This window comes from Labeo rohita, chromosome 12, assembly GCF_022985175.1.
Source record: "Labeo rohita strain BAU-BD-2019 chromosome 12, IGBB_LRoh.1.0, whole genome shotgun sequence".
Taxonomy (NCBI): Eukaryota; Metazoa; Chordata; class Actinopteri; order Cypriniformes; family Cyprinidae; genus Labeo; species Labeo rohita.
In genome coordinates this window covers 7,227,714-7,253,502 of record NC_066880.1, presented here as the reverse complement: position 1 = coordinate 7,253,502, position 25,789 = coordinate 7,227,714, and the positions used below count along the sequence as shown (strand labels likewise).

The following is a 25,789-nucleotide window of genomic DNA, read 5'->3' as shown; positions in this document are numbered from 1 at the left end:
AAATATTAATAAGCCTTTGTGTTCTCCCAATCTTTCATGTAAAGTTTATTGTGAAAGTGAAACGTAAGGCTTCCGAAAGTCACATAAAACTTGAACATATCAGAACATTTTTAAACTGTGGTTTCGAGCCCCGAACCATTATTTTTATTTATTTATTTATTTATTTATTTTGTTTTTGTTTTATAATTATAAATGCTTTTATTTATGCTCGAAATAATTAATCAGCTAGAAATGTTATACAATGTTTTTTTCCAGTAATCATCAGCAACTGGGAAAAAGTAATGGAAATTCAAATGGTCAAAGGGTGTGGTACCGCGGAAAGTGCTGTTTAGTCCAACATCTAACGCTCTTCTTTATTTTTTAGACAGTGTAAATAATAAGCTGCATGTTTATAAACCTAGTTAATAGAGAGCTGATGCGCCGCTTGTTTTGTTCTTTTACACGGCACAAAAACGGCTATGAATAATCAAATCCGTCAGCAGCCTGACTGCAAAAAATGCAGCAAAGCACAGCTTTCAGAATTAAATGTGGATTTAAAATGTATTTTATTGAACCTTAAATTAATATATATTTACAAAAAAAGACAATGTAAATACATTAGAGAAATAATATGATGATGAAGTCATTCTTTGATAGTTTAATGAAGTTGTATTCGTTTATTCTGTTTGATTTTAAATTATTTAATCACAAAAACTTGATGGATCGAGAGATTGAAAAGTTCGGAAAACTGTATGTATATTACATATAGACTTTGCTTGAAACTTTATTATTTCAAAGCATTCTTTAGAATGAAGACAGGAAAATATCCTGTTGATATTTTTACTTGGATTAATTGACATTTGTATGCAGATCAAGATTTATCGTGATTATTAAACTTCTGACACCCGTTAATGCGACTGAATAGAGCAGATTTTTATATTGCATTGCACATTTGTGTAAGACGTCTAAATATTTAGACCGTTCCCTGATGCTTTGGCTATTTAAAACTTCAGAATGGCTAAGGGCTTTGAAAAGTAATAAATAAATAAATAAATAAATCTGTTTTACGTTTGTTTTAGTAAGAAGAATTGCTTTTAGAAATTTAGAAAATGTATTCAAGTTTGATTAAATAAGAAGTAACCTAATAAATGTGCGTCCTTACTTACACGTTTGTTTATTTTACATATATATGAAAAAGATGCTAAGTTTTATTAGGCTTAGTTTGTACGAGAACTTTGCTGGACTTCCCAAATCCCGATTCCTAAACCGTTCAGTTGCGTAAAACTTGTAACACTTTGGAAACTCCCAAAAACTGGAATAAAAGGATTTCGGTCTAATGTTTCCTCATCCAATAAGAGCGTTTAATCGGCTCTGCGACCAAGTGTCTTGTTTGAAACGCCCGCCTACTTTGCTCTCTGATTGGCAGGCGTCTTTAAACATCCCCGCCTTTATTCAAATAGGTGCTCGGCGGTAGGCTGACGCTTTTGTCAATCACAAACATCAGCGCTCTATAAGGTCTACTCTCTCGAAAGCGCTCAGACACTCGAGGATGCGGCCGGGAGCAGCTTCTACGGCTGGGAATCAAGTGCACCGGTCGTTCTCGTCAGTTTTCTCGCTTCCACCCGCAGATATGACCGAGAACAGCTGACTAAAAGCGCATTCCTAGATGTCCTGTTTACTTTGGGTTAGTTCATTTCACCTCTGAGGATTTTATTGTGGCCTCCAATGGGTTTTAAAGACTCCTGAGAGAGGGGATACCTGGACTTGGACAGAACTGTACCTACCTGTCAATATGTCCAGCTGGAGTGTGATGGTCCGCATGCACAGGGCTTATGGAATATAGCCTGTTCTGTCAGCATTTTTACGCACTCTCCGTCAGTCCCGTGAAGAAGAAACTCGGGCTCCTCTTCATCATGCTGCTCCTCTGGGTCTACATGCTGTACTCCTGCGTGGGCTACTGTGCCACCATGCCACCAAGTTTAGTTGTGGACAATAGTAACAACCGAGCAAAGGAGACGGATTTCCTTGGGAAATACGCTGAGGCAGAAAGTGGCCGGCCGGACCTGATGATGTCCAAGCTCCTCTCCAGACCGCAGAGCTCCTGGACGGACGTAGAGTCAGATTACGACGAGCCTACGGTCAGGAGAGCTCCCAGAGACTTCTCTAAAGATGAGGTGGACGCGGACCGTGCTGAGGAGTGGGACGACGGACGGAGAGTTTCTCCGCTGTCAAGTTTCTCCAACGGCTCGGGCAGCAAGAAGCTGCCTCAGGCGATCATCATCGGCGTGAAAAAGGGCGGGACGCGCGCGCTGCTGGAGTTTCTACGCGTGCATCCAGATATTCGCGCGGTCGGAGCCGAGCCGCACTTCTTCGACCGTAACTATGACAACGGACTGGACTGGTACAGGTGAGAACCTTAATAATAAATACGCGACATTTTACGTCGTATGTTTCCATTCACTTATATTGTTCTTCAGTGAAGTAGATCCCAAATAGTGCACTTTGCATCATAAACCTACCCTTTCCAAAATACCTTCTGGTATTTTTCTTAATATTTATTATTCGGTGAATTTTTAATTTGAGAGGTAGCGGTAGAGGTATTTTTTGTTTAATCCTCAGTTTTTTATTCATTTAGTTATTTATTTTTTAAAGCAATGTGTTGGCATTTCCTCACGAGCAGAACAAGATCTGAGCTGTGAATTTAGGCTAATCCCGACTAAAATTTAACTTGAGTTTAATTGCCAAATTTAAGTAGTCAAAAATCATATTGACTAACTAACAACTTCGTTGTCCTTTTACAACTACTTTGAGTTTAATTAAGAGTGTAAAATCGTAATTTAAAACTAAATTATTAATGATTCGTTATTATTGTGATTCGTTATAAGAATGGAATCCTGCAACTTGTTTAATATTTCTATTAAATAAAAAAAAAACGGAGAATATAGAGTCGGCTTTTGAATTATTATAATTATTATTATTATTATTATTTTTCATTTATGATTTATCTGAGCTTTAATAGTCTGTTTGGCTGTGGCGTTCTGCGTATTAATAAGCAACGTGAACCAAAAAAAACCTATTTTAATAACCACCTTTAATTTTTTTATTTCCAAGAGCGAATCTTGTCTTCTCTCATGCATTGGCCCCTTTTTGTTGTATCTGTCATTCATTATGTAATTTTACCCTTTGGCTCGATCTCAAACCTTCTTAGGCAATCAAATGTAATTATTATTATGTAAATGGCATGTTCTGTATGGTTTGCATTCAGCCGTCTAGAAACGCAACGCATAGTTGCAGTAGCTGTTTTCAGGTTCCAGTTTAAACATTTACTTTGGTTCCGCTGTTCCTGCTACCGTCGAACTGTTAGACTGAGATTTTTCAAGTCTGAAATGTTGAACACGGTCCTTTAAATACACATTAATTCAGGCGGATATTTTTCAAATAAACACAATAGGTCGGTAACGATACATTTTTTGTGATTGTAATATCTTGGGAGACGACTCGTATCCGACCGCAGATGACGCAGTGGTCTCTGTTGGACGCACTGATCATTGCAGGTTAACGGACCTTTGCTTTTCCGTTCACTTTTATATCTTTTAAAACAAATTGTAATGTTTTTATTTTCCTTTTTGGCCCAAGACCTCGGTTTAGATATGGATGCAAGAGCAAATATAATAAATTGTAAACCTTTAAAATTGAAAAGTGAAGTTCAGTCGGTTGATGCCTTAACTAAATCAAAGTAGCCTACTTTGCATTGTCCTTTGAACATTTATTTATTTATTTATTTTATTTTTTTCATAAAAAATAAATAAAATAAATAAATGACAGAAATTATTAACTGTCGATTTAAAAGTGTGACCTTCATTTTTCGGTGCGCAAGTGAACTCGAGTGAAGATAAATAGCCTTAATGGAAAATCAAAAGCATGCATACAAGTGTTTTGACATGATGGCATCAATAAAATTAGTAGCTTGTAAATTATAGACTTGTTTATAATATATTGAAAGTAAGTTTAGCTCAGCGCAGCTGTGTTTTTCTTTGTAAAAATGCATGTTAAACTTTTCGGCTTGTGTTTGAAGCAGTATGTACGCATAGCGTATTTTGGACATTACTAATAGGTCAATTTCATTTTATCTACTAAAGTGCCAGAACTCAGTATGGGAGCTCATAAATTAATTACACTCGCTGTTAGAGCTCGACACATTTGTTTCAAATCAACTTTCGGGGTAGATTTAGTTTTTTTTCTGTTACTTATAGGCCTAAGCTGCAGTTTTTTAAATGTGCTGACATTTTGATTAACCATTATTGATATTATACTGTAAAATGTAATGAAGTAAACGTATAGCTTGTATAAAATGAAGCTGAAGAGAGAAAGGGGGATTTATTGCCCCAGAGTCTGTCTCTGCTTACCCCAGACACAGAGCGGAAAGAAACACTCAATAAGTTGATAAAACAGTCCTGGACTGCACGCCTGTCTCTCTAAACGGATTTGCAAAGGTTTGAGGGGGTGAAAGCCCAGCGCTTTTAAATATATGCGACGTTTCAGGGCCCCATAACAAAAAACAGGACGGGTGAAAGAATGGGCGTTGTAGTGAATGCTCGGTAGTCCAGCTTAGATGAAAAGGGAATTATATTCATGCATGTTGAGGGGAAAAAAGATTTATTTGATTAATTATTTAAATGCCGGGGCCTCACTTCAGTCTAATGCAAATTTAGGCTGAACCAGCAAAATTAGTCAAGACTGTCCCAAAACTGTTCAGATTCTTACATTTGCTAAATTGAATTAATGCATGGATTATGCTCATTTAAAACACACATATAAAAAGAAAATAAAGTGTTATTTGCAATTATTTCTATTAAAGCTGTACCAAAAACCAAGTCGAAATGAATGATTTTTGCCAAAAGAGCAGTAGGGCAGCTTTTTATTTTTTAAAAATTAAAATTTTTTTCTTCTGGAAAAAGTTGTCTGGTCAGTGGATCTGGGAAGTGAAACCAGGGTTTTCCTCTAAAGTGCTTTTTTAAAAATTCTTTTTTCCCTCTAATTTAAAAAAAATTAAAATGCTCCAAATGAAGAGCAGATCCATACCAAGTTACTTAGTTGATTGAAAGTAAGTTGAGTAAACACAACCGATAAATGACTTGTAAAAATCCCGAAGATGAAAACACTGGGCGTTGAAGGGTATAATGCTTGTTTTCCACTCTTATGAGAAAGTTTTCTGTCTCAAGTTTTACAGGATTCACATGCCATTGCAGCTGGTTTGAGTTGGAAATTCGATGCCACAGCGAAATTCTATATCTGGCCACTGCTGTTTGGGCTGAGGATACAGGGCACAAACAAATGCATACTTTTTCTTTCGCTCACACTTTTTTTCTCTTTTCTGTCTCCGACGTCTGCGTGTGCCGTGATCTAAAACAGTATTGAAGAGTTTGTGCAGACAGACAGAGCGCTTGAGGTGAACACTCTGTGCTGACATGACCATTTGGTCCCACCAAGCGATATGACCAAACTGTTTCTTTTTTAAAAGTGTCTCTCTCACAGGACTCAACAAAACTCTGATTCTCAGTTTTAGAGTGTCCCATATTCAGCAACAGTGACTTGCTGTGTAATGGAAAAGAGAGTTCGTAATGCATAAACCATGCTTTTAAAAATAATCCCAGAGCACGGAAAGCATGCAAATAATTTTTAATAAGTTTTTTTATGCCTTAACTACAGAGAGCTAGAGAAAGAGACATGGCAGATGAGCTTTTGTTCCTCAGTACTGGTTAGACCTGTTCAGGCTGTTCAAGTGTGGTGTATGATTCATAGACATTGAAGTATTATCTGCAAGTGCTTCGCTGTTTGTTATGATCTTCCCCCAAGAATGTCTGTTCAGCGTAGAGGTTGTAACAACTGACAGTTTATTTGTAAGAGATATTACAGTAAATAGTTTAAGTCGTAGTGGATTGAGTCGTTGAGTAATAACTCTGGCAATTCTCCTTTCGCAGTTTTCAGTTTCAACTACTTTCATGAATTGTGAGACCTTGCAAAATCTCTGCTGCTTTTTTGCGGAGACTCTGATGATTTAATAAGCAGTTGAGTTGGCTTTTCGAAAATCCCACCCAGACAGACAGACAGAGACAGGGTCCCAGCTGGAACGGCAAACGTTGTGGAGGCCTCAGTGCTGTGTTTGACTTATTATTACATAATTTTAGAATCTACCAAAGCAGTCTTTGTAGTCGACTCCTCCTTGTTGCTATTCAGCCGTACTGTAAACAGAACATACAGTCAACTCTGATAACTAGTTTATGTATCTTTTTCCAGTAAGTGTTTGGAAGTCAGGTATGTAGTCGCACAATGCAAACTTCTTTAGTGTGCAATCCCCGAGTCCAGAGATTAAGGGTGTGTTTTCTGAACTGCAGCCATTAAACAACACGGTCCGTAACTGCCGACCGACAAAAGGACAAGTGGAGCATTGTTCCGTAAGAGGGAAATGCTCAGCAGAAAATCCCGTTCCGCTGTCGGACCAGGGAACGCTCTCGGAAGCATGTCACTTGAAAGTTTTGAAGTGCTTGGAGGGCTGCGACCCCCTGCCACCTTGTCCAGATGAGCACTTCCATCCGTGGAATGGCTAGTTCTGGATGGATGCCTCTGCTTTTGTACCCACACTCCATGGGGTGTTGACGCCACCATGTAGGTGACCCATACGGACGCTGTGGCCAGTGACCCCCTCCTTCCTGCTTGTACAAAGCAGGGGCCACCTTGTCTAAGTGGTGCCGGGTGAGATCAAACTGAAGTTTAGCTGTGCCTACGGGGTGTTTTGGTAAACAGTGAGCTGTACTTGACTGCTAGGGTTGGCTATTGATATGGGTTTTGCTTCAAACTCTTAATATGATTAGATTCTGGTTCATTTGTGCATATTTCAGTTGTCTTGTATTGTCTGTTTTTCTTGCAAATGAAAAAAAAAGTTCAACTAATGCTGTAAATTATACAGGGAACCATCTAAATTAGTACATTATAAAAAATATCAGTTTAAAAATGAACATCCAAGCTCATGTTATATTATTGTTTTATTATTTTTAATATACACTACCAGTCAAAAGTTTTTGAATGGTAAGATTTTTAATGTTTTTTAAATAAGTCTGCATTTATTTGATCCAAAGTACAGCAAAAACAGCAAAATTTTGAAATATTTTTACTATTTAAAATAACTGTTATATTTTTAAATGTAATTTATTAATGTTATTTTAAAGCAGAATTTTTAGCATCGTAACTCCAGTCACATGATCCTTCAGAAATCATTCTAATATTCTGATTTGCTGCTCAAAACATTAGTATTATTATTATGCTGAAAACAGCTGAGTAGATTTTTTTCAGGTTTCTTTGATGAATAGAAAGTTCAGAAGAACAGCATTTATCTGAAATAGAAATCTTTTGCAATGTCTTTGATCGATTTAAAGTATCCTTGCTTAATGAAAGTATTAATTTCTATAAATTCCTTCCCCAAAAACCAAGCTTTTGGCATAGTGTATAATGTTACAAAAGCTTTTTATTTCAGACCAATGCTGATCTTTGGATCTTTCTATTCATCAAAAAATCCTTAGAAAATGTACTCAGCTGTTTTAAATATTAATAATAATAATAATAATAAATGTTTCCTGAACAGCAAATCGGCATATTAAAATGATTTCTGAAGGATCATGTGACACTGAAGACTGGAATAATAATGCTGAAAATTTAGATTTGATCACAGGAATAAATTACATTCTAAAATATATTCAAATAGAAAGCAGTTATTTTAAATAGTAAAAATATTGTATAATATTACTTATTTGCTGTATTTTGGATCAAATAAATGCAGGTTTGGTGAGCAGAAGAGACTTCTTTAAAAACATTAAATATCTTACTGTTCAAAAACTTTTGACTGATAGTGTATTTTATAGAAGAGTCATTTGTTTGAGAATCAGACTACACTGTTATGTTATTGCGTGCAACCCTTAAGAACAACTCATTAGAAAAATGTGTTTTGACATAAATTGTCTCTGGCATAAATTAAAAGATCATTCCAAGGATTTATGAATCAACATCAGGATTGTTCAAATTAAGTTTGTTGTTGTGTGGTATGATGGTTGGTGACTTTTGTAGAATAAACCTACACCCCTACATTCACACAGATAAGCACAAAGTAATGACTCAAGCCAGCTTAGACCCTGTGGGACTACATGTATTGATTAGTTTACGCTGTGGCGGGCACTGTGTGGTGTTGGGTTAAAGGTCTTTGTGGCTCGGGTTATCTATGAATCAGTTGAGCAACGTTGCCTCTGTAAAGACCATCTGCACTGCAGGTGAGAGCTGATCATGCCCTGATCCTTCCTGAACAAACACACTTAGTTATTAGACTCAAAAATTGATTGGAATTAAATGCAAATCTTTTATGAGTGGCTACATGTTTAAAAATGTCTTATTATTGGTTAATTTAATTTTATGTATTTACTTACTCATTCGCTTTGGTCATCGCTGTAATTTGAAACTATAAACTGATCCCAGGTCAGGATTAAGAAGCAGCATCCATGAAAGCTGTTCAGTCTCATGGTAGAATAGACTTCCTCCACTCAGCTGGATCTGAACCTTGACCGGTCATCCATTCAGCAGTCAGCAGGTTGACATCCTCTATTGAGAGCCTGAGCAGAGCTGGCTGAGGACATTCAAAGGACTGCCTCCAAATGATGCTTTAGTGTTGGCAAAACTGCTCAGCATCCTTTAGACCAAAGGATTACTCTGCTTTTGTGTTCGGCCTCAGCTCCGTTTCTGCTTTCTCCTCTTCTGGAACTCATCTCTCACATTGCTTCTGAGAAGTAAACCACTTTTTGTATCTAAACCTCACATTTTGTGAAATATGATGGTGTGTGATTGTAAAAGAACACATGTAAGGACCCAATCTCTTAAAAATAAAGGTTCCAAAAGGGTGTTTTTGCAGTGATGCCATAGAAGAACCATTTTTGGTTCCCCAAAGTACCTTTCAGTGAAGAGTTCTTAAAAGAACCATTGTAAAATTCTAAAGAACCCTTTTTACATTGAAAGATTCCATGGATGTTCAAGGTTCCTCGTGGAACCATCGATGTCAATAAAGAACTTTTATTTTTCAGAGTGCACTTGTACGTGTCTTCTCTCCTTGTATCCCATATTAGAGTCGGGTCCCACATCGAGCTCTTGGAGGCGGGGCTGTTGTAGGCCTCAGTGCCCACATAAGGCCACCCCCAACCGGGCACATTGGTCAGGGAGAGAGAGAGTGGGCCCCTACTTGAGCTGGCATGGTTTTACCAATGGAGTAGACCAAGCAGGGAGGGTCTTAGTCTGGAGAAAGGGGCTTTCATTCGCCAAATTACCACCGGCTAATTGTGAAAGGGATGGCCTGCGGAGAGGCGGACAGTAGAGGCCCACTGTGGTGGTCTGCCATTGAGAAACTACAGTCTCCTCCAGAGAAAAGCAAAATAACATGGCCGCCCTCAGCAGGAACCTCCTGCTGGAGGATAAAATAAAGGCGGACAGGAACTCGATGTCAGACGCTCGTGTTTCGAACCCTCCTAGTGGAATATTGTCTCTTACAAGGAACTTTTTTTCTTGCTACCATTTGGAAATCATTTCCGTATACTTTCTCTGGTTGATCGGACAGGTTAAAATGAGAAATATGCAAGATAAACACCCTTCCCCTTACGCCTTTTATTTGATTTCAGTGGCCTGTTGTGTACGGACCCTCCCTCTGAGCTTGCCATGAATTGGGTTCTTTTTAAACGAGGCGATAATTTGGATGTCGGATGTCAGAATAATGCTAGTCCTCTTTCTTCAACAAGTAAATGCTCATTCATTGTAGCTAAATAAACAGCATTTACAGGAGCCTGGGGGCTACAGCATGCGGCTGCCAGTATGGTCCGGTAATTGTTGGCCCATGTCTCCTACCAAGTCTGTTTCCTCCCAAGTGTGTGATCATCAGAGCTCATTTTCTGAAAGTTTAACGCCCTAAGGAGGATTAGTAGCAGAAGAAGTGAGAAGAAACCTAAAGTATATTATCGCTGACTGTAGATGATTTTTTTTAAAGGTACAGTGTTTGTTTGTGTGTGTGTGTCTGTCTGTCTATCTGTGAAGAAAGTGAAAAGCAGAGGATCAGGGAGAAGTAGAGACCCCCTGAGGTTTCCATTAACCTCAGCGAGAAAAGAGCAGACAATTAAAGGAACACACACACACACTGCTGATGTGCCCAGAGGAGCACAGCATGAGCTGAGCTCCAGGGCAACAAAGCCAGTGTCTCCCTAAAGCCCAGGAACTGTCACCACTTTTGTCCTCACACTTTCTCTTTTTAGCTTTTCGCATTGTTTTCCACCTCTCTCGCTCTTCTAGGAATAGAAGCAGCTATTAGAAAATAAGTACAAACATATGACAAGTCTGTATGCAATTCCTTTTTATAGTGAGAATTTGACTTTTCTACTTTGTTAGTAATGAACAGATTTGTCACTCTCTACTTAATAGTCTCTGGATATATTATATTAAATTTTATACTGTATTATATTGCAATCTAATGATGCACATTAAATAGTTACTATATCGCTTATTTGTCTATATTTTTTATATTAGTAATGCATGCTTATTTTCCCAATTTTAAGTTAAGATTACCTTCATCAGAGTTGATCTTTAAACATTTTTTTATACATTTAATAACACTCAAAAATGAAAATTCTGTCGTTAATTACTCGTGCTCATGTCGTTTCAAAACGTAAGATCATCGTTCATCTTCACAACGCAAATTGAGATATTTTTGATGAAATTCAAGACCCTGCATAGACAGCAATGCAACTACCACGTTCAAGGCCCAGAAAGGTAGTAAGGACATCATTAAAAAAGTCCATGTGACATCAGTGGATCAACCTTTTTTAAAGCTACGAGAATACTTTTTGTGCACAAAGGAAACAAAAATAATGACTTTATTTGACAATTTATTCTCTTCCGTGTCAGTCTTCGACACGTTCACGAGAGTATCATGATGGATGCGTGCAGAAAGCTCTTGGATTTCATCAAAAATATCTTAATTTGTGTTTCAAAAATGAAAATGAAGGTCTTAGGGGTTTGGAACAACATGAGGGTGAGTAAACGACAGAATTGTTATTTACGGGTGAACTGTCCCTTTAAATCATTAGCAACTATGATGCGTACTTTTTTTAAAATTTATTTTTACTTTTGTTTTGTTTTTTTAGTTTAAGAATGCAATTTTAAAATTGCCCGTTTTTACTTTGTTCATAATATGAAAATAAGTATAATTGCACATATCAGTCAATTTCAATATCAGTGTGTCCTTAATTGCATCATTACTCCGAAGTACTGTATGTTTTTACATCAGCAGCCAATAGGAATATGATTAGCTGTAGTCATATCAGGATCAGGAATGAAAAGACTTTGTTTTTTAAAAACAAACCAAGCTAGCAAATTATTAGTTGACTGCCTTTTTCTTGGTTTCATAGCCCATTTCTCAAATGTCTCTTCAAATCTGCATTATGTGGTTGACTGGCTTGTCCTCTTGGCAGAGAGACTTCAGATCTTGTTTCTTGTGGGACCGTAAGGCCTTCTGGAACACGGACAGCCGAGCGAAAGGAAAGCAAAAGCATTTGTCATCGTACTCGTGATACATCAACATGCCTGCTGAAATAGCAACCTCTGAAATCAAATTACACCTGTGACATCCGCACTCGGCTGATTACTTTCAGCAGAAGCGTTTGACAGTGATCTCTTTGTGTTTCACGCCAGTTATATTGTCTTCAGCTGGTGCTGATATACCAGAGCGGACTGTAGCTAGGCTATCATCCAAAAAACCTTCGCGGAGTTGCCTTAGGAGAGTCTTCTTGTCTTATACGTGCAGTTTAATTGTCAGCTCTGGTGCTATCACCACATAATTTAGCAAATTGCGGGTTAGCAATGAAGAATACTAGTCTGGAGGAATTTGTAAACCATTAACCCGCAGCGTCAAAGTAATGCAGCTGTGCTGTAAGCCTCTGATGTAACCGGTTGACAGAGTTAGAGGAAATTCCCAGCTTTTTAAAGCTCACCTGTCTTCAAAAGCTCCTCAGCTGGAGCAGATTGTGTGCCAAGCAAAACAGGATGTAATAAGTGTGTGCATGTGTGTTCTTGTGTTTGAGTGCGAAAAGTTTTGGAAGTCTATTTTATGACAATTTAGTGAGGTATCCTACTGTCTGATGAGATGATCTTTTAAACATTCCAGCAGGACTTTTTTTTTTTTTTTTTTTTTTTTTTTTTTTTTTTTTTTACAGCATCCTAGTGAGTCACTGAAACATTTAAATTTGTGTATGTATCTAAACGTTGTATGTATAAATAATATAAATTGTGTATGGAACAACAAAATGCAAAGCATCATTTAAACGCTTTGGCTCTGTAGCTTTGCTAATAGCCTTTATAGCTTAGTAAACAAGCTAAAACCTCATCAGGGCTAGTTACACTAAACACCGCTAACAGTCTAGAGACTCGTTGTGTCACTCAGTGGGAATGTAAATGAAGTGTGGGACTGAGTCCGTTAAAACCCTCTACAAACACCCAAAGTAAACAAGCTTATCACTGCGGATTAGCAAGAGCAAGATAAACACTGGGGTACTGGCTTGATCGCTGCTAATAACTCAAGTAGATTCAATGGGAAGGCTATTGTTTGTGGAATTACGGTGAGTGAACACGGGTCAGTCAATACTGAATATAGGATACGTAATTATATGCATTAGATGGTTTGTTTAGTCTATTTTTGTTGTTTGGGTTTGCCAAACTATTTTATTTGATTTTATTTCTATTTACCACCTAAAAGTTTGGAAATACTCTAGACAGAACTGGATTTTGCACAAGCATTAATTATCGTCAATGCCTACTGGATTAAATATAACCCAGATTTTTATTTTTTTTTATTTTTTATTTTTTTAAACCATTTGTGGGTCAACACACCTTTATAGCAAACATTTGTCATTTGATAAAATGTTTTCATTATTTGTTTTGTCTTTTATCAATGCAGAGTCATTTACAAAATAATGATTTATGCTGATTTTGTCCAAAACCACACTTTTTGCAGGGTATTGTATGTTCAATTTTTAGTTTTATAAGTTATGAGACTTTTAATTTTCAAATATGTGATCCTGGACCACAAAACCAGTCATAAGGGTCTTTTTTTTTTTTTTTTAATTCATAATAAATAAGCTAGGATAGGGCAATATTTGGCCAAGATACAACTATTTGAAAATCTGGAATCTACGGGTGCAAAAAAATCAAAATATTGAAAAAAAATCAAAACCAAGATTTTATATATTTACAGTAGGAGATTTACAAAATATCTTCATGGAACATGATCTTTACTTAATATCCTAATGATTTTGGCATAAAAGAAAATTTGATAATTTTGACCCATACAATGTATTTTTGGCTATTGCTACAAATATACCTGTGCTACTTAAGACTGGTTTTGTGGTCCAGGGTCACATTTCGCCTTTATTTTCGCCTTATCTAGAGACCAGAATATCATAGAGACTCTTTTGGCTTGGTCCAGGTGAGCAGAGACAAATCCATCCTACTTACTTTTTTAGCTATGACCCTAATATCTCAGAAACACCTCTCCAATAGAGTCAAAATTGCCAGTCCCACAAACGGTTCTTCAGTACATGCTATAGCACTGTAAAATGCACGCCTGAGTGAGACAGAGTAAAGTGCACTTTATTACCCCGTCTCATCCCTCCATCTTTTATTCAGAGCTGATGGCAGCCTCTTCTTGCGCAGCCTTGTCACTAACACACAGTAATTCCACTCAGCTGGCACGACCGTAGGGCCGTAACTCAATGTGCAGCCTGGACAGCAGAAAACACACCCCACTCTTGTTTTAAAGAGATTTTGGTAGGTGTTGAATGGCAGCAAATAAAGCTGAAACGGAGTTTGGGTAGATTGCAACGTAGGTCTCAGTGATTTATGCGTGCTCTGCCCTTCTCAGAGGCTGCTGTGGTTTCGAATGAGTTTGAGAAGCGAGAGAGAGAAAGAAAAGAAGAAAGAAAATGGGCCTGAAATTGTGGTTGGCACAAGTCAAGCCTAGACCTCAGTATGATTGCTGAGTAGATACCCTCTCTCACGATACTCAATTTATGTCCAATGTCTTTATATATACAGCACTACAGGGAGACCTAAATATATTTCTGCCCTTGACACCCTAAAGGAGTCCAGTCTTCATCCCAAAACCAAAGCCCCCTGCTTCTGAGAGAGAAAATATACAGATTAAACAACTCAGTGTTTCTTGGGCCGACCGTTCAGTTTCATGCAGATGTTTTTAGCCCCTAAGACACCGATAAAGTAGTTTTTAGAAAGTCTGAGCCTGGCTGCTAGCTCAGCCATAATAATTTAATGAGAAACCAGATCAGCATTAAGGTATAACCCTCTTTAGAGACGACTCTAAAGAGAAGAGCGTGTCTATTCTCGGAGAAAGGCAGGTCAGAAGTGTCTGCAATTCTCCCCATTCTTTCATTATTCATCCATCGGAGCAGTCACTCCACGTGAGAGCGGCTTTCTCCGTCCGTCGGATGCAGATCCAGTGTCGAGATCCGTCAGCGAGAATGTCAGAAACTGACGCTAAGACACAGCAGAGCCTTAGACGGGCCTGACGGAGACGGCCGTTTACACCTCTTTATGTTCACGTCAGGGTTACATGGCAAAGATCAGAGGCTGAGGGGAAACCTGAGGAAGAGCTAGACGTGGAACGAGGAAGGTTAGGTGAGGAAAACGTAAGGTATAGCCGTTAGATGCTGGGATATTCATAAAACACTCATGCGTGTGCTATCTACAGCAGGTTAAGAAGAGATCTCTGGCAATTCTCACTCAGGAAACCAACCGTCAGGAGGCTCTAAGTGGCTGCGTACCTCTCAAAATACAGCGGTAACTTAAAGCGGCCGCACACATGCTCATCCTGGCTCTGTCGCTTGCTATTTTTCTCTTTCTTTTCTCCCCCCCTCACTACCCCATTACCATTCTCCCGGTGCTTTTGCTATAAAATCCAGCTTTGCTCCATAGATTTACGGCTGCAGTTTTGCTCTGCGGTTAAATATAATGTCAAGGCTCCAGACTCCGCGGGGTGTATTTCAAAACTACAGCCTCGCTCAGGTCTCTATGACGACAAAGAGCAGAAAATATTGTCTGTATGAAGCGGGCTGGGAGGTGCCTGGATTTACCAGATGTAGCCACACGGCCTCCGTCGAAGACAGAATCTATATTTCCCGGCAGGCTCTCCAGACACAGTAAAGAAGTGCTCCAGCGGTCGAGCTTCAAGCATCAAACTAGTGATTCAGAAGGTCAAAAACACAATTTAGTCATAAAATGATTCAGACAGTCGCTTATCAGCTCGCTCTCACCCTTTCATGAAATGGCTTGTGAACGAGCACTCTGTTTCTTTTCTAGTATTAGCCATCGGCTGTTCATGCATGAATGTCACGTCTGTTTTTTTCCATTCTCCACTTCTGATAGTCTGAAGTGCTGGGGGTAAGAGTGGCAGCCTTTGGTAGGGTGAAGTGTCAATCAAGTGCTCTGATCCTTGTGACACCGGTAGTCTGGGGTTAGAACACTGTAATCAATAGTCTGATTATGAAACAGAGGCTGAAGTGTGTGAACCACTAGTTGCAGATGCAGAGAACTTTTTTTTTTTTTATTTACTCACCCACATGAGGTTTCAAAAGTAAATGCATGCCCCAAATGTCACATTTTTTGTTAAAAAAAACACTACTTACACTATCAAAAAAAAAAATATATATATTAATAGATATATAGAAAAATAGAAAAAAATAATAGATATAGAAAAAGAAAAATAGATATAGAAATAGAAAAATTATATATATATATATATATATATATATATATATATATATATATATATATATATATATATATTTTTTTTTTTTACATTAACAATGTAATCAATATTCTATTTGTTAAAGTCAAGTACAAATCTCATCACGTTAGTGTTTTTATGCCTTTTACTTTTTTTTCCCAAACTAACAACTCAAGGCAGTAACAATTTAAACAGTATATTTTATTTGTGAACTTAATAATTAACTTTACAATAATTAATTATTTTTTAAGTTTTCAGATTGTCAGTCATCAAAGCTTGGTAAATATTGGTTAGACTATTTACTTTAAATTTCACCAAGCAGATTACTTACTAAAAACTCACATAAAATATGTTTTCATGCCATTTTTTGTCTTATTTTGAAGTAACAAAATGGTTTTATCTAAGTGTGTAAGTTGTTTTTGTTGAATAAACATTACTTACACTATCAGAAAATATATATATTTTTTATATTTCTACAGTAACACTGTAATCAATATTTATTCTATTTATTAAAGCCAAATATGTATCTCATCTAGTGTTTTTAGGCATCATCATCAGTCATCAAAGCTCTGTAAATACTGGTCACAGACGTGAAGACTTACTTTAAATTTTACCAAGCTGATTACTTACTAAAAACTCACACAGATAATGTTTTCATGCCATTGTAAGTCTTATTTTGACATAACAAAGTGGTTATATCTAAGTTGATTACCTACTTTTTTTTTAAATTAGTCTTCCCATTAACGCCTTCCCATTAACACATTATATTGTTAATTCAGACTGATTCGCGAATGCAAAATGCACATAAACACAAGAGGCGGAACTTATTGCATGAACCAATCACAGCCGATCATAACCAGTCATATCCAATCCTCGTCTTTTTTTCGTGCGAGTATGTGTTTACTGACAGTCGTATAGCTTTGGGGCAAAGTAAGGGAGAAGTAATGATGACATAACATCTATTTTTGATTGAACTAATCCTTAATTATTATGACGCACTTTCACTCTCACTCTCACGCACAGGCAAACTCTCAAACTACCCATCTGACACAAGAACTGCCATTTTACATCACTGTAACTGCTTTGCGGCTCTGGCCTTTATCTCTCTAGTGTACCAAGCCCAAGCCGCTGAGCTGTTAAACTCATTGGCAATTAATTTAAGTTTATTTGACTGCTGAGACTTTATTACACTGCAGCTTACTCAAACAGCTCTTCATCTTGCCGCTACTGCAGCAGCGGCGAGTTCTTATGCTTAGGAGATGTCTATCAAAAACACACGCACAGGTGTTCCAAAGCTGTGTCTGTTTTGACTTGCTCTTCAGAACCAAAGTGCAGGTACGTCTGCATTTCTCTGATCCTTCCGAGACTTGAAAGCGCTAGATATAAAACACGCTTCTAGTCCCTATCAGTTTGCGTATACAAAAGAAAAAACGCACAGCAAGTGAACAAAAACGTCGGCCAGAATAAAACCATAACAATGCCAGAGTTGAAAGACAGATATAGTATAATCCTTGTCACTTGAAAGCAAAGAGATCATAGATAAAGCAAACCCAAGGGCTTTTTGGAGGGCTACTGTGTCTATCTAAGGCAAAACAGGCTCTTCTTAACAAACCAAATATGATGGAAGACAAAAAGATTGTTATAAAAACTCCCTTCTGTGTCTTTTGTTCTCTCTTATGCTTTCGTCTGTCATTTTCTCCCTTTGTTGATTTATCTCTACTGGATAAAAGCCTTTCAACATGCCCCTCAGGGTGATTCTGATCCTACACTGGAGTAAAAAAGTGAACTTTCTGACTTATCGTTCTCTAACCAAATTTGATTCAGAACAGCTATGACCATTAGGTCATGAGCAGAATTGTCTTACGAATGAACTATGACAGAAAACCCAAGAGGCGGGAGCAATCTTTGACCTTGCCTCATCATTTGAGAGGAGTGACCCTTTTTATCAGTAGAATCATTTCGAGCACTCATATCCACTTTCTAATCCCCGTTTTAATAATTAATACGTGGCGTATCTTTACCTGCTCCAGTGGCAGCGTGCGCCGTGTGCCGGCGAGGCACTTGAGGCACACGTTCGGCTCAAGAGCTCTCCACAGCCTCCTCTCGCCCGGCCCTGAGAGAGCTGGAGAAGTGCTTTCCACTCATCCTTCAATGGTCACCCTCCCCCTTTCCTCTCTGGCCTCTCCACGGCCCTTGCTCTTTCAGATCCTTGAAGGACAATGCTCAGTTTTCAAAGAAAAGAAGGGAAAAAAGAGGGCCCCGGTGTCAAAGCTTTGCCTGTTTGCTGACGGAATGTCTAAAAAGAAGCACCTCATAAATCAAAACGGGCAAGAAAGGCTATTGTTCTTCCGAGAGCTTGCCTACTTGTCTTCCTCAACCCCTTTCCTCCCTCCCTCCCTTTTCTTTTGCCCTCTGCCAAAGTAAAAGAAGTGAGGTAAGAGGATCGTTGGAGGCTTTTAAGTTTTTTTTGTGTCTTGTAACTTTTTCTTCTCCTGCTTTTCTTGGTCTAAACCAGAGTTTGTTTCCACCTCCCTCACCCTGCCCCCAAAACCATTGATAGCGGTAGCTGTTTAACAACATAGCTTGGTAGTTTTGTTACTTTGCGTCATCAGTAGCGGTTCACATCAGCAAGCAAGTGCGTTCACACCAATTGCAAACCACACTAGAGTCCATATAAAGCTTATCTATCGTTCTGTCATTCTATCTGTCTATATCTAATGATTTATCTATCATCTATTGATCTATATCATTTTGTCTATCATTGTCTATCTATCTTTATCTAATGTTCTATCTATCGTACTGTCGTACTATTGTTCTGTCTATATGTATATAATGTTCTATCTAATCTGTCTATCTATCATTCTGTCATCTATCGTTCTATCATTTGGTGATTCTATTTATTGTTCCATCTATCTATCTATCTATCTATCTATCTATCTATCTATCTATCTATCTATCTATCTATCTGTCTATCTATCGTTCTATCGTTTGGTGATTCTATCTATGTATCTATCTATCTATCTATCTATCTATCTATCTATCTATCTATCTATCTATCTATCTATCGTTCTGTCGTTTGGTGATTCTATCTATCTATCTATCTATCTATCTATCTATCTATCTATCTATCTATCTATCTATCTATCATTCTTTCTATCATTCTATCGTTTGGTGATTCTATCTATCTATCTATCTATCTGTCTATCTATCTATCTATCGTTGTAACTATCATTCTGTCAATCTATCGTTCTATCATTCTTTCTATTTATATTTGTCTATCTGTCTGTCTGTATATCTATCTATCTATATCTAATGTTCTATCTATCTATCTATCTATCTATCGTTCTATCATTGTCAATCTATCGTTTTATCATTCTTTCTATCTATATTTGTCTGTCTGTCTATCTATCTATCATCTATGTATCTATCTATCTATATCTAATGTTCTATCTATCTATCGTTCTATCGTTCTGTCGTTCTATCTATATCTAATGTTTTATCTGTCTATCTATCTATCTATCTATCTATCATTCTATCTATCTAATGTTCTATCTATCTATCTATCTGTCTATCTATCTATCATTCTGTGATTGATCTATCTATATCTAACATTCTAACTATTTATCATTGTTCTATCGTTCTATCTATAGTTCTAATGTTCTATTGTTCTATCTGTTGTTCTATCGTTCTCTCTATCATTCTGTTATTGCTTCCATCCATTCATCATCCTAATTAGCAATTTTAATCCTTTATATACAGGAATATATACATATGTGTGTGTGTGTGTAGTATTTGCGCCATTTGTGTGAGTGTTTCTTTACTCCCCAGCACAGTAGGTGTGGGTGGTTCATTTAACAGTAAAAGCCTGCATTATCTCTCACCTCATTAGCACCACACATGCACACATACAGCTGGTTTGCTCCTATTGTGCAATAATTAGTAAATAAACTTTTTTTTTCTGAAACCACACACTAGGAGGCTAAATATCAGTAAGCCAACACATTTATATTTCTTCCAGACTAGAAATAAACAGCTAAACCGTGCAGATGAGGGTGCATGAGTGCGTCACTGCATAAAAAGGCACTAACATAATCTGTTTTCATTTCACAGAGATTAATGAGTTTTTTTTTCCTTGTGTTCTTTCCCTCAAACTCTCACTCCAGTGTTCTGACAGAGCAGTAATCAAACTGATATTATCATAATTGGATCTGTGGCCAGCTCTTTAGAGAAGCCATGTAACCACACAAATCTGCCAACAGTTTTCCATCAAATAAATCAACATGTTACCTCCTGCTGCCTTAGGCTGTTCTCGCTTTCTGAATCCAGCGCTGCGTGATTTTCAATTGCAAAATGGGGATTTTTTTCACACATAGTTTCAGCTGTGTGATCTTGAAAAATTCTTTAGCGCAGAGACTTGGTGCTTTGCAGTTGCTGTACAGCACAAAAACAGCAGAATGCAGCAAAAATCTAGGTCTACAGCAGCACCTGGTACATACATATATAGTTTTGAAATTTATGTCCACATTGAAATGCTCTCCATGGGTTTTGTTTATGATAACACCTCTCTCTGCTCTGGTGCTGAGGGGCTCTCACCTCTAACTACTGAACACCAGTGGTAAAAATAGTCAGGCTTTTACTGAACACTGTTTGGAGAGATAGAATAAACTGTGATCCACTGAAGTGTGTGTGATATCCCTCAACAAATTGTTTGCAGACTCTTGAATTGCTCGTAGCCTCGTTTCCACAGGGTGTAAACACGAAAGCAGGATTACACCAGACGCTGACAGCGCACTTCACAATGCGGCAGTAAATTAGCCCTGGCGCTAACAACAAGGCTCGATACTCCAGAGACAACAGTCCAACAAGAGCTTTATCTGTTTGCACACTGATACCCCAAGGAGGCTCATTCTGGGTCTGTTGACGTCTGAGCGTGGCTGAAATTTACACTTTGTTATCTTTGCTTATCTTTTCTTATCTCCATCCCTTAAATTTGGTGTTCTGTTATTTTCTTTGGTTGATTTCTCAGTCAGCAGAAGCGCAACTTTCTTCAGATGTGTTTCCGCACTTTTTAACACGTTTAAGCGCGTGTGCCAATGAAATAGGAGCCATACCCCCATGTGTCTGTCAAAGTCCTCTGTTATCACCTCTTCCACTATAATCCACTCTTCCTGATTGGACAGGGTTGTGAAACCCAAGCCTGTTTGGCGTTAACATGCATGTTCACTTTTCATTTAAAAAATGTCCCTTGATTGCGGTCCTGCACGTACCCTATCCATTTCACCCTGTAACTCCCCTAAAAGCAGATTGCTGTCTTTAAACAAGGCTGAAGAACTTTCATGTGGAATGCACATATGTTTTGAAGGCCTTTTTTAAGTGTGGTCATTTGTGTTAGCCTCTTTGAAGTATACATCATTGTTTAGAGCTGGGTGGTCAGTAGTATAAGACTGTCGTTGAGGTCATACATTAGAACACTATTGGAATCAGAATCAAATATGTACAGTTGAGGTCAAACTGTTAGGACAAAATGCATGCTAGGACAACTCAGGGACTCATATGCAACTATTACAGAAGGTTCAAATGCTCACCTATGCTTCAGTAGGAAACAGGATGCATTAAGAGCTGGGGGGTGGAAGCTTAGGAATTTGAAGATCAGAGTAAATTTAACTTATTTTGTCTTCTGGAAAACTGTAAATATCTTCTGTAGCTTCTGAAGGCCATATTAAATGAAAAAAAAAAATATGATTTTTGAGTAAAATAAGAAAAATGTGCACATCTTCATTCTGTTTTCAAAAGTTTTCACCCCCTGCTCTTAATGCATCAGGGTTTTTTTTTTTTTGTTTTTTTTTTCCTTCTGAAGCATCAGTGAGCGTTTGAACCTTCTGTAATAGTTGCATATGAGTCCGTCAGTTGTCATCAGTGTGAAAAGATGGATCTCAAAATCATACAGTCATTGTTGGAAAGGGTTCAAATACACAAAAATGCTGAAAAACCAAAGAATTTGTGGGATGTGGATGTTAAAATAAATAAATATACACATTTTTCAACATTAATTAGACCTTCTAAAATGAACTTTGTATTAATAGACAAATTAGTAGTAGTTTTTATATGTTGTTTTATATGTATAGTTTTATATGTTTTTATATAGTAGTCTGTCTTAAAAATGCGATATTGGTTGATCTAGCCATTTTTTTAGGAAAGGAACAAATAACACTTCCCCAAGGCTTCTGAAAGATCTTGTATTACATCAGACAGCCCTAACTATTAAGAAGTAGCCATGCCGTTTAACATGGTTTGTGCATCTGTGACGTTGAATGCTTGTTTTGTTTAGCAGCTGATGCTAATCACATTTGACCCAGAATCATGGCCTTGAATCGGTTCATTGATTGAGGAGTGCCACATGCTCCATATGTTTGATTGCATTATGCAAAGTTTTGTTTTCATTAGGCTTCCATCTAACCCGTTCCTTTCTCTTTCTTTCTCCATAGGGACCTAATGCCGAAAACCCTGGAGGGCCAGATCACCATGGAGAAAACACCAAGCTACTTTGTGACCCGCGAGGCTCCGGCCCGGATCTACGCCATGTCCCGCGACACCAAGCTGATTGTGGTAGTCCGGGACCCTGTCACGCGAGCAATCTCCGACTACACGCAAACGCTGTCCAAGAAACCTGACATTCCTACTTTTGAGAGCCTGACGTTCAAAAACAGGACTACAGGGTTGATCGACACCTCGTGGAGCGCCATTCAGATCGGCATCTACGCCAAACACCTGGACAACTGGCTGCAGTTCTTCCCCATGAGCCAGATCCTGTTCGTGAGCGGAGAGCGGCTGATCAGCGACCCAGCCGGAGAGCTGGGCCGTGTGCAGGACTTCTTGGGCCTCAAGAGGATCATCACAGACAAACACTTCTACTTCAACCAGACCAAGGGTTTCCCTTGTCTCAAAAAGGCCGAGGGCAGCAGCAAGCCCCATTGCCTGGGTAAAACCAAAGGGAGGACCCATCCAAACATTGACCCTGAGGTCGTGCAAAGACTTAGAGACTTCTACAGGCCTTTCAACATGAAGTTCTACCAGATGACTGGGCATAATTTTGGTTGGGATTAACTGCGAACGGAGGACTTGTTGTTTTCTTTCATTTTCTGTGTATTTGAAATGGCAAAAAGACATTGAGATGATTGCTATATATATGTAAAATGTACAGAAATCTATTTTATAATAATTTATTTTTAATTTCTAAGCAATTAATTCACTAAGCTGCCTAACCATATTGTACATAACGTCCGGCCCAACTCTAGTCTCACCACCGACATTCCACCTTTTTGATTTGCTGTGCGTATTTCCATTCACAATGAATTTAATGGTGCTTCCGAATTCGAAAAAGGTTTGACAAACAAAAAACAGTTTGTTACGGGTATTGTGCATTTATAAACCAACAGCGACTTGTCTAGTGACGTGTGTCTTCGTGAACTTTATTTCACTCTCTGATCGCATTTAGTGTTTCACTACACTCCATATTGGCTCGAGTCCTACTATGTTCAGCTGATAAGCGAGAGAACTGATTCGATGTGTCCCTTTACTCAATAACATGACGATCAATAGCCCTAATTGCTACTTACAGTGTCACAGTCGACCGCTGGCCTTTCACTCGCAGGTTCCTGTAATGAATGGCCAATCCATCGATGGCTAAATCGTATCTCGGACAACAGCAAGGCGGCATGTCGTCATTATGCTAATCGCGTAACATATCTGAACTGATCGATTAGCTTCAGAAGTGGCCTGCTGTCCTGTCTGAAAGGTTCAAAGGTCAAGATAGCATTGAAAGGAACTGGATTTGTTTAAAAAGCAAAAGAGCCAAATGATGACACACATGAGCCTCATAGATGGCAGGCCCCTATCATTATGAAGAAGCTTTACTCATACTAGAATATAAAACCCCCTAACGTGAAGGGTAGCGGTTCTCGTTCTTCCCATCAAAACGCGTTTTCCGCCACATCTCAGTTCTCCTATTCTTGCCAAATTTAAACAAGCTTGCATTGAAATGCCTCATTGTTCATCTTTTTCTCATGCAAGCCTTCATGTGCTTTTGTTTGTCTTTCTACTTGAAAGCGCGGAGGAACAGTCGGTCGCTCTTTATCTGTGAAACTCATCCCGTGACCGCTGAGATGGCGGCTGTCTCGAAGGCAAGATGAATGGGCAGCTCTGGTTACTGTTTGCTCAGAGCACCTGATTCAGGATCAGCTCGCAAGGTGTAGGGTTTGAAGGGTGCATGGAGCCAACATGTCACTTTTTACGCCAACGTCAGGCTGAGATGCTGTTCCTGGACCAGAATTCAAGAGGTGAGGTCACAAGGCAGAATATAGCATTACGAATGTACTGAAACTTCGCCTTTTTCACCCCTATTTAATATACTGGAAAATGAAATGCAGAGGGAAAGGTTGTCTAATTGTTTGTTTTTGGATGGATGCGTTTAAAAAAAAAGAAAACGGCAAAGCAAAATGAAAGCGTTCTGTATCAGCTCACTAATTTTTGTGGTGTTTTACAACATGCTGTGCCTCGAACCAGTCCTGTGCTATGCTAAGCCAACTTCCTTTCATTTAGAGAGGAGATTGTAATATTTATCAGCTGTGAGGACACAGCCATACGATTCTTGTTGGCCTTCGAGTCTGAATTAAGGGAAATTTCCCAGGGCATTTTTCCTACTTTCAGTTCATCAAGTAATCAAATGTTCTAAGGAGGCAGAAGAGGAACAATGTGAACTGTAATCAAATCATCAAAGCTTGTTTCTTGCATTCACGTTGTGTTAAAAGCAAATCAGTTGGATGATGGAAGTGAAATAGGGTCAAGCAAATTGTCATTAAATGCTCGCCCATAAAGCCTCCTGTGATTTCTACCAGTGCAATTGAGTTTTTTGGTTCAGAAACAATTGTCCCAGGATGTCTAAAAGGAGCTTTTATTGCTTAGGCATTTTCTGGGTAAAGTTTGTCACTTACTGATTACATGTGAACTGCATACGAATTCTGATCTTTTAAAAAAATTGGTATGGGCAAAGTTTCATATCTTTGCTCATGGTCAGGCAGTGTGTGCTGATGCATCTGTTTAATGGTTGAGTTTTATTCAACCTCATAGAGATATCCAGATGTTAGAAATGTTTGTCTTACTCTGAGTATAACACAAATACATAGACTAGAAATGATCTTTATGTACAAATGATGAGGAAGACATGTAAACCAAGTATTTTGTGGTATCAAAAATTAATTTTACACCATGAAAGAGAAAAATGGAACAGATGTTTCTAGATAATTAAATACTGAACATTCATACTTGTGCTTTGTATGAAGAATAAAATAAAATATATATTTTACCAAACTATTGAACTCTGTCTTGTCTCTGATCACAGGTTATGTGTCTTCTTGTAGTATGTATTGATAGATAAAATAAACAATTATTGACTACAGATTTATGTGAAAATATGTTTCTGAATTTTATTTTTGTGTAAAAAAATCGAATTTTGAAAGTTCAGTTAATTTTTTTAACTCTCCCATAAAGCATTAAATTGCATCTTATATGATAAAGTAATTGTAAGGCCAGTGACAAATTCTTAGTGAGAATAGATCAATGAGTCAATGAATGAATGAATGAATCTGCTTATTATTTATTAAACCTATACAAGTATAACTTTTACATGTAGTTTCTTGACATTGAAAAATTACTGAACAGTCAAGGAAGATCACCGTATTTTAAAGTGCAGTGAAACGATTAATCACATCCAAAATAAAAGTTATTTACATAATATATGTGTGTACTCTGTATATTTATTGAAAGTTAAATGTTTATATTTTAAAAAATATTTACATGCATGTATATATGTTTGTATAAATCTATGTAAATAAAACATTTTATATATAAATATAACATTTTTCTTAAATATATACATGCATGTAT

At 37.9% G+C, this 25,789-nt stretch overlaps 1 protein-coding gene across 1 annotated transcript; it reads left to right on the top strand.

Moving 5' to 3' along the window:
- The first annotated feature begins 1,532 nt into the window (after positions 1–1,532).
- On the top strand, positions 1,533–23,431 carry hs3st3b1b (heparan sulfate (glucosamine) 3-O-sulfotransferase 3B1b). The gene is made up of 2 exons (XM_051124226.1): positions 1,533–2,386; positions 22,333–23,431. Exons 1-2 carry the CDS (start codon positions 1,812–1,814, stop codon positions 22,949–22,951), a joined length of 1,194 nt encoding a protein of 397 aa, XP_050980183.1. The 5' UTR covers positions 1,533–1,811; the 3' UTR covers positions 22,952–23,431.
- Positions 23,432–25,789: the final 2,358 nt, after the last annotated feature.

Coding starts and splice junctions, on each gene's coding strand:
- hs3st3b1b (XM_051124226.1), top strand. CDS start 1,812: ATGGAATATAGCCTGTTCTGTCAGCATTTTTACGCACTCTCCGTCAGT. Junction 2,387..22,332: donor AACGGACTGGACTGGTACAG/GTGAGAACCTTA, acceptor CTTTCTCCATAG/GGACCTAATGCCGAAAACCC.